This window comes from Manacus candei, unplaced genomic scaffold (assembly GCF_025592945.1).
Source record: "Manacus candei isolate 608988 ecotype Guabito, Panama unplaced genomic scaffold, ASM2559294v1 h1tg000088l, whole genome shotgun sequence".
Lineage (NCBI taxonomy): Eukaryota > Metazoa > Chordata > Aves > Passeriformes > Pipridae > Manacus > Manacus candei.
Window position 1 is genome coordinate 8825340 of NW_026138136.1, and position 8801 is coordinate 8834140.

General features: G+C 44.4%; 1 protein-coding gene across 1 annotated transcript in view; it reads right to left on the reverse strand.

Annotated features, from left to right (window-relative positions):
* The window catches only part of INO80C (INO80 complex subunit C), a 28879-nt gene extending 23252 nt beyond the window's left edge, over positions 1–5627 (reverse strand). Inside the window, exon 1 of the mRNA XM_051812659.1 lies at positions 5464–5627. Coding sequence (XP_051668619.1) covers positions 5464–5595 — 132 coding nt within the window. The 5' untranslated portion in view covers positions 5596–5627. The remainder of the gene's footprint in view (positions 1–5463) is intronic.
* Positions 5628–8801: the final 3174 nt, after the last annotated feature.

The following is an 8801-nucleotide window of genomic DNA, read 5'->3' on the forward strand; positions in this document are numbered from 1 at the left end:
TAAAAGCAGTGACCCTCTGAGAACTTCATACAGAGAACTGCAGGTTTGGGGAATTTTCAGTGCTCTGTGGTCTGGTGACATGCAGTGTGATGCCAGAGTATGTTACCTATGCGTAGGATAGCTATCTCAATTTAAACACTACATGCTCAAACTCTTGTTGAGACATGTCAATTTGTTTTAAAGTGGCTGCTAGTTTTGTAAGAGCCAAGACTCTTTGGTAGGGTTGGGAATAAGTGTGCAACTGGCTGAACTTGAAGAGCTCACCTTAGCAGCTCTTACCAGTAACTAGCAATCACCTGTAATGTATCAAGATATCTATACTTTATCAAAGTCTCATTTAAATCAGTTTAATTATGTTTGAATTAACATCCCATGGGAACACATTATATCTTTTAAAGATATCACTCCAAGCAAGCAATAGCTTCAGACTGGCACTGCTTCATTGGTTAAATTCACATATTTTCAGTTACTGTCATAATTTTAAGGGCTGAGAGATGTTTTAACACAAAAAGTGTAGTCTAATGCATAATGACGATAGCTGCACTAGAGCAGATATATGTCCCAGAACATGGAGAACAGTAGTTCACCTCAGCAGTTGCAGTGGTACTTGCCAATTCTATAGTTAAACTCCTTCACCCTAACCTCGTTTTTCAGGAAATTACAGCCAGATCAAATGGACTCTTTAAAAAAAAGTAATTTTTAAACTGATGTGATGGTTTCCTACTAAAAGCGATAGGTTTGGTAAAATAGCGTAACAGGAGAACTGATTAAATTTACTGATGGTTCAGGGTCCAATTCTATGCTATTTATGTACTAGGGTAAGCTCTCTGTTTTTAGTGGGCAGCTTCTGAGTATGTAACAGCAACCATGTATATATTTAAGTCCACTTGTTGAACTTACAGCTCTCTATCAGAACTTTGAAATCTGATGATCTTCAGTTTATGATTTAGTTATCTTTAAAATAAAAATGGATTTCTAAGAGCATCTTAGAGTCACTCGGGTTTTTTTCATGTTGTACATTAGAAGAGTTTATTTAAGAGGATGGTAACTTTAAAGCATTTTGATTTTATTTTCTAATATTGTTGTATAGCTTTTATTTTTAAGCATAGAACAAGAAATACAGAAAGTGTTAAGTATACAAATGAGAGCTAGTTACATAAAATGAAGGTTACTAGTATTGCTGCAATAATCCTAACTGTAGATAAAATCCATATATTTAATAATTTAACTTCTAAATACCACTACAGCCTTTATTTTCTAAATAGTACCAAAATCTGCTGTTATAAAAGCAATGGAGAGGAGGGAAGCAAAAAATATTCTCTGTGTATTTCTGTACTTTACAGGGCAGTTTACATCAATTAAAAATGTAAGACAAAACATGATGTCATTCTCAAAGTAAAGTGTTTATTATATTCATCAGGTTAAGTCTAAAGTTGTTTCACAAATAATGCAAGCAAATATAGATTTACCACAATATTTAGCATATTTTCTCTTTTTAATTGTCCTATGAAAAAATCAGAGATTTTTTTTTTCCAAATCATTCTCTTATCTTACTGGAAATTTTATCTTTAAGCTTGTTGGATGTCACAGGCAAGCATTTTGTTTCATTAATTACATCTAGAATATACTCTTTTTAAAGCTCCCTGTTGCTGTATAATTTATAAAAATAATGGTGTGAACACTAAGGTAGAAGAACCAGTGGCATTTTAAGACCAGTGTCAAAGATTCTAACCCAGGCTAAGTGAGAGTAATTAATAAGACAGAAGACCTGGAGACAAGTCCACACAAAAGCCAGCAATGGAGCTGAATCAGCACAGCAGCTGTTGGGAACCACTGGGCAGGGACATCTGACTGAATGGTGCTGTGTAAATCACTACACAGCACTGGTTTTGACACAGTAATGTTACCATTTAATATACATAATAATCCTCAACATTGCTGCAGCAAAGACTGAGGTCTTTTTCAGTGGCACAACAGCATGGGAGGAATACTTGTGTAATGCTAATGAAAGTGAAGTAATCAATTTGCAATCATACTTTCCTGTAAACTCATTTTTAATTTTACATTTGGTAAATACAGACATTATATCTAAAAAGCATGTGTCTCCTTCTGCTGACATGACTGACAAGCCCTACGTACAATGTGCTTCCAAAACAAACATGGCTCAATACCTTTGGGTCGGTAACTCATACAAATCCCACAGAATGTTCTGAGTTGGAAGGGACCCACAAGGATCATCAAGTCCAACTCTTAAACTGAATGGCCCATAAGGGGATTGAACCCATAACCTTGGCATTATGAGCACCATGCTCCAACCAAATGATGGAGAATGTTTCTTAGTAATGTTCCTAAAGTGTGTCTTAGAGAAAGTAGCAATTCACATGCTGGAGAAACAGAATCAAACTGGAGTTTAAAAAAATCTGTATGCTGTGTAATTCTGCGTGCCTTCTTGTAGGATACACACTGTTACTCAAACTAGTTGATTACATTGCTAGACTTAAGCAAATTTGTTATATAAAAAATAAACACATTTTTTAAATTTACACTCTTACCAGACTGGTCTGTCTTTCAGGGTGAGCACTGTGATAGCTACTTGTAACATAGAGCGCACAAAAGAAAAAAATAAGTATGTGTTTTGAAGAACTTACAAAAATCTTTTTTTGTTTAATTTCACAATGATGGAATCAGAGATGTGGGTATGTTCACAGCTGGAACAATGTGAAGTGTATTTTCACATAGGTTGGCACAAGGTTCTCAGCAAAAGTTACTAGTTAATATAATGGAAAGTCCCCAGATTCTAAGTTGACCCCTGCAAGTAGTTATAAACCTCCCAGTAGGGATTCCCTTACCTGTAGTTTGCTACTTAACTAAGAAATAATTCACTATTTCTCTATCCCTTTCAGAATGTCAGTTTGCTTAAAATAGAAATCATTTAATGCTGACCTATGGCAGGACACATTTAGCTTCTAAAGGGCTGAAAATAGGCTATAAAAGGCTGTAAAATATCAAAGGGGTTAATTAGGAAAGTGAATGGTCAGAAGATTAACAAATGCTACCTCCAAACTTGTGCTGAAACTGGTGTGCATGAAAAGTGTATAATCAGACTACCAGATGAATGTCACTTGTTTGCAGTTAAAAAAACAAAATAAAATAAAAATCCCACATGATTGGATATTTGGTATATAATATATTCAGAAAAAGTATTTAAGTCATGGATGACCTAGTCCCTGACTGACTGAGCCACTTAAAGATTGAGTATATTATAAAAAAAAGAGAGCATTAAGTGCTTGTTGACTGGCTACATTTTGAATAGCTCATTAGACTAGAATTATTGTTTCATTGTGTCACACGTTCCTTATCCAGAAAAAGTATATTACTCAGCAATTAACCAAGGTCTTTTAAGGACTGCTGGAGATTAAGATTAAATAACATACAGCAGAAGAAGGTGCTCAATGATCAATGTTTCTAAGTCAAAAAATGCAAAGTCCCATTTCATTTCTGTTTGAACTGCCTCACTCCAGAGCTAGTCAGCAACACTGAATGAGATTGCCAGAAGATCAACGAGCTGTTCCTTGTCCCACTCCTGAGGTTACTTTTTCTGAGACTCATTTTTTCTTTTCCTTATTGAATTGATCTGCACTGCTGAAGTCAATCAATGTATACGCTAACTCGGACGCAGTGTTGAGAAATTATATCTTTCTCCACTGAAATCACTTGTGAGAAAAATTACAAAAACTGTTTATCAAGCAGTATTGAAACACAGTTTCAGTAAGAAAAGTCTTATAATACTGGAAGCTGTCCACAAGCTTTAGTTTGGCACCCACTTCAGAAAACAGTTTTAGAGGTAGAAGGGTTTGGGGAAGTTTTTAAATATAAATGATTCTATACACATTTAAATAATATACAAATAAATAATGTTTTATATCTGCACACACACACACACACCCCCCCACACACATGCACAGAGCAGCTTGCTCCAAAGGGGAAAATCCAGATTGTTATCTGTATCCCACCTTGAAAAAGTTGTGAAACGTGATGTGGTGCAGTTTGTTAGTGACTTGAAGCACTATGGTGTGTACTCCCTCTCCTAGGGATAAGCCCACCAGACAAGAAACCATGGAACTGCCACAGGGTGAAAACAAGTGTTACAAGAGGATCATTCAAATGAGGAAGGGTTTCTGCCTGTGCTCTGGCATGTGCACAATGGCTTTTATTTGCCTGGAGAGATCTGCTGAAAAACGCATAAACATTCCCTTGATCTGATGGCTCACGTGAAAATAAGCAACCTAACTAGCAGTAGGGCATACTTTGTAGCTACTGTTATAGTTCATGAAATATGACTGAGAAGAGTCATTTCCAGGGGAAAGAAAAAAGACAGCCATTTTTTCCAACCATCTTTTGACCACTTTAGCTACCAAAATCTTTCTTGAAGAAGTAATCTGAGACATATGGCATCTCAAGTCTATACAGGTGTCGCATACACACTGATTCTGAAGACATTCTGGGACTTAGTTTTGGAGCATGAGATGTTTCCTTCATCAAGAGGCAGATGACATTACCTGGGGATGGGTGGTGGTGTCACATGATGCAGAAACAGTCTGTACGCCCGCTGTGACTGAGGGTTAGAGTTTAGAAGAAACTCACCTTAATAGCCCTTCTCCCTCCCCTGGCCCTGTTCCCTGAAACTCAGGCTCTGAGGTTACATCTTCATTTCACGTTTAAGTCTTCTGCTCACTTAGCCCAACTGAGAGAAGGCCACCTGAGCCGCACACAGCAGAACTAGCAGCTGTTGAACTGTGCTCTGTCCAGCACTAGTGTCTGCTCCGTGACACATCAGCTACCTCGAACTAAAATCACCATCGCGCTCGATCAGAGGTTTACGCGTGGGGGTGTGTGCACAGAGCTCAGGTACAAAGCTGAAGGCTGAGCGCGGGGAACAATGAACAGCCGCGGGGCGCTTTGATAAGAAAGTGTCACCGCACGCTTGTGTCACCATACATTTGTGACCACACTGGACATCTCGGTGCTTCCAAACGCAGCTCTCACCGCATCCCGGTTAAGCGCTGCCTCTGACCCACACATACGGCCGGGGAAGGCGTGAGAACGACACCACCAGTCCAGTTGCACACATCGAGGGGACACAACCTCCACGATACAGGGAGACGAAGGAAGCGGCCCGAAACTCGGCATTCCAACGCCTGGAAGGGACTCGTAAGCCCGAGGGACATGGCGGTCCCCCGGCAGGCACCCAGCGGCCAGCCCTTCTCTGGGACTCGGCAGCTTCCAGCGAGGAAGCAGGAGTGCCGCGGGAACCCGGGAGGGAGGCGATGCCGTGTCCCGGGATACCCGGCGATACCGGGAACGGGGACAGCCCCCGCCGAGGGGGCGGGACAGGGAAAGGAAGGGAAAGTAAGAGAAGGTCACCGCCGCGCATGCGCGCTGGTCGCCCACTCCCACCATTACCTGCGAGCCACCCGGCGCCGCCGCTTTCTTTTTCTTGGCGGGACCGCCGCCGGTGCCCGGGCTCGCCGGGCGCTTCTTGCTGCGGGACGAGGCGCCGGCGGGAGAAGCGGCGGCGGGCAGCAGGCTGGCCATGCCGCCCCGATCGGCTCCGCGGCCGGCACAGCTCCCCCTCCCCGGGCGTAGTGGCGGCGCTGTGCGCGCATGCGCAGTGGCGGCGGCGTGCCCCCTCCACGGCAGGCTGGGCCGGGCCGGGGCGGGCGAAGTGAGTGGGGCACCGGCCGGAGCTTGTGAGGGACCGAGCTCGGAGCCACCGTGGCCGGGGCCTCGGAGGGAGGAGCTCGGCCTCCTCCTCGTTGCCCTGCAGTGTCGCAGGCCCCTCCTTGGAGGCCTTGCTGTGGCAGCAGAGCCGGCCCCGGGGAGCCCGTGTGCGTGGGAGGTGACTGTGTGTCGAAGTGTGGGTTTGCTCGCCGTCGGGAGTGAGCGAGGCTGGAAGGTCTTGTGTGCCACAGAGGCCTTTGCAGGTGTGCAATAAAGAGCTGTGCGAGACCCGGCTGAACTCAGGCTGTGGTTTCGGGGATGGGAACCTTGTCACCGCACGGAGCGGGCGCAGCAGTGTGTGCTGGGCCTGCGGGCAGCTGCTGCCGTAACCTGCCCAAGGCGAGGTAAAGCTTATCGAAACGCCCTCATAACGATGAGAATGGCGTGCGAGTCTCAGACGTGTCAGCTTTTGTTCCAGTTGCCTCGATAAAATATTCAGAGGGGTTTAGTTGCTCCCTTCAGTTCTCAGATGGTGAGCTCTGAGGACCCTAACCAGTTCCTTGTGGTCATCCACACTTAACTGTATAAGCTGTTAAAATTCAAGTTGCCAGTAATTGCTGTTGTCATTAAAAAATTCAGAATATAACTACAGATAGCCGGTACTTACTGCCTTTCTGGGTAGTTCATACTGTTACAGATTTGGTTGTTTCCACACTGTTTTGCCATAGCTAGTGTCCTGGTCTGGAGTTTTTAACACTTGTTGGAATCTGGAGTAGTTTTGCCCTGGAGAAACATACGAGAATAAATTTGAGGGGACTTAGACTGTGCTCCAAAGTGTTTTTGCAGTCCTTTTACTGTCTCTGCTGTTTCATGCCATGCCCCAGAGAACTGGTTGGTGGTGATAGGGGGTTGCACACAGTTCTTAAGCTGCTTGATGACTGAGAAAACTTTTTATGCTTGCGTGCACCTGCATTCAACATGCTGGTCAACTTATTACCATATTTGTTTGAGCTACTTCAATGCAATGCCTGTCTTCTAGGTTTCTAGCTGCAGCTGTATGAGATCCTGCCCCAGCACATGCCTTGTGGAGAGGCAGAGGTCCAAGAAGTTGATATTCAGGCATAAAAATTAGGTCACATTTATAGACGGTGCTGTAATGAGGACAGAGCTTGGTCACAGTAGGGGTGCCAGGCAGTGCTGTGTAAAACAAAAGCTTTGAAGGTGGCCTGAAAGAGAGTTGAAGACAAAAGCCTGGACTTCCAGGCTGTGTTCCAGGCACCTGTATATGTAGCAGAAAAGCAGGACAAGATTTGCTTGCCAGGGGCATAAGCAAGGCCTTGTACAAACATCCAAGTCCCATATTCTCCTTCCCAACTGTAGTTACTGTCTTTCTGTGTGAGCACACAGGCTGCCAGCAGCATCACAAAGAAAACTGGTAAACTCAATTGCATTTGCCCCTAGTGATTGTTTCAGGGTTGTGTGTGCTATGCAGTACATGTTGCTTCTCGCTTAAATAGACAGCCTCCCGTTGCATGCTCAAGACAGTGACTTGAGTGTGGAATTAGCAGGGGCACTGGGAATTGCAGGGGAGTTGTGTCCCTTGACAAAGCCAGATCTGCTTTGCTGTCTGCTCAAAGTGTTGATCTTGTCTTAGTCAGCCTTTTCTTGTTCCCAGGGCTGGGGCCCATCTCTTTCCCATGCACATGCTGTGTACCCAGCTCTCAGGCATGACCAATTAAATAGGAAGCATACTTTATCACAGGGATGTTTTTACTGAGAGGAGCATCTTTAATGAAAGTGCATCATGCAGAGAATTAATGTGCTGCATCAGTGAAAGTTTTTAAATAGCATTTAGCCAGGCATTTTCTTACCTGTACCCACTTTTATCAGTTGGTTTACTAAAAATCACAAGGCCCACATGTATTGCAGCAATATTAAGTACAATGGAATTTTACACGGTACCAAATGGTTTACAGAATCACAGAATGGGTCCAGTTTGAAGAGACCACAGTGAGTCACCTGGTCCAACCTCCCTGCTCAAGCAGGGTCATCCTAGAGCACATGGCACAGGATTGTGTCCGGATGGTTCCGGATATCTCCAGTAAGGGAGACTCCACAACCTCTCTGGGCAACCTGTTCAGAATCACCTGCATAGTAAAGAAGTTTTTCCTCATCTTCATATGGAATTTTCTGTGCATCAGTTTCTGCTTGTTGCCTCTTGTCCTATTGCTTGGCACCACTGAGAAGAACCTGAATCCATCCTCTTGGCACCTTCCTTTCGAATACTTATAGACATTGATGAGGTCCCCTCTTGGTTTTCTCTTCTCAAGGCTGAACAGGCCCAGCTCCCTCAGCCTTTCCTCATAAGGGAGACACTCCAGTCCCTTTATCATCTTCATAGCCCTCTGCTGGACCTGCTCCAGGAGTTCCCTGTCTCTCTTGTCCTGAGAAGCCCAGAACTGGACACAGCACTCCAGATGTGGCCTCAGGCAGAGCAGAGGGACAGGATCACCTCCCTCGACCTGCTGCCAATGCTCTTGCTAAGGCATCCCAGGATACCACTGGTTGCCTTGGCCCCCAGAGCACACAGCTGGCTCATGGACACCTTGTTGTCCACCGGGACCCCCAGGTCCTTCTCTGCAGAGCTGCTTTCCAGTAGGTCAGCCCCCAGCCTGTACTGCCCGGGGTTATTCTTCCCCAAGTGCAGGACCCTGCACTTGTCTTTGTTGAATTACAGAAAGTTCCTCTCTGCTCACCTCTCCAACCTGTTGAGGTCCTTCTGAAGGGCTGCACAGCCACTCCTCCCAGCTTTGTGTCAGCAGTGAACTTGCTGAGAAAGGATCTACCTCTTCATCCAAGTCGTTGATGAATAAGTTAAACAATACTGGGCCCAGTGTTGGATCTTGGGGGACACCACTAGTGACAGGCCTCCTACTACACCCTGTGCCACTGATTATGATCCTCTGGGATCTGCTGTTCAGCCAGTTCTCAATCCACCTCACTTACAATCTCAGAAGACCCATAACTCATTGAGAAATAGCAACAACGGCAATGTAAATGGTGAGAGTGTCTGCAGGGAT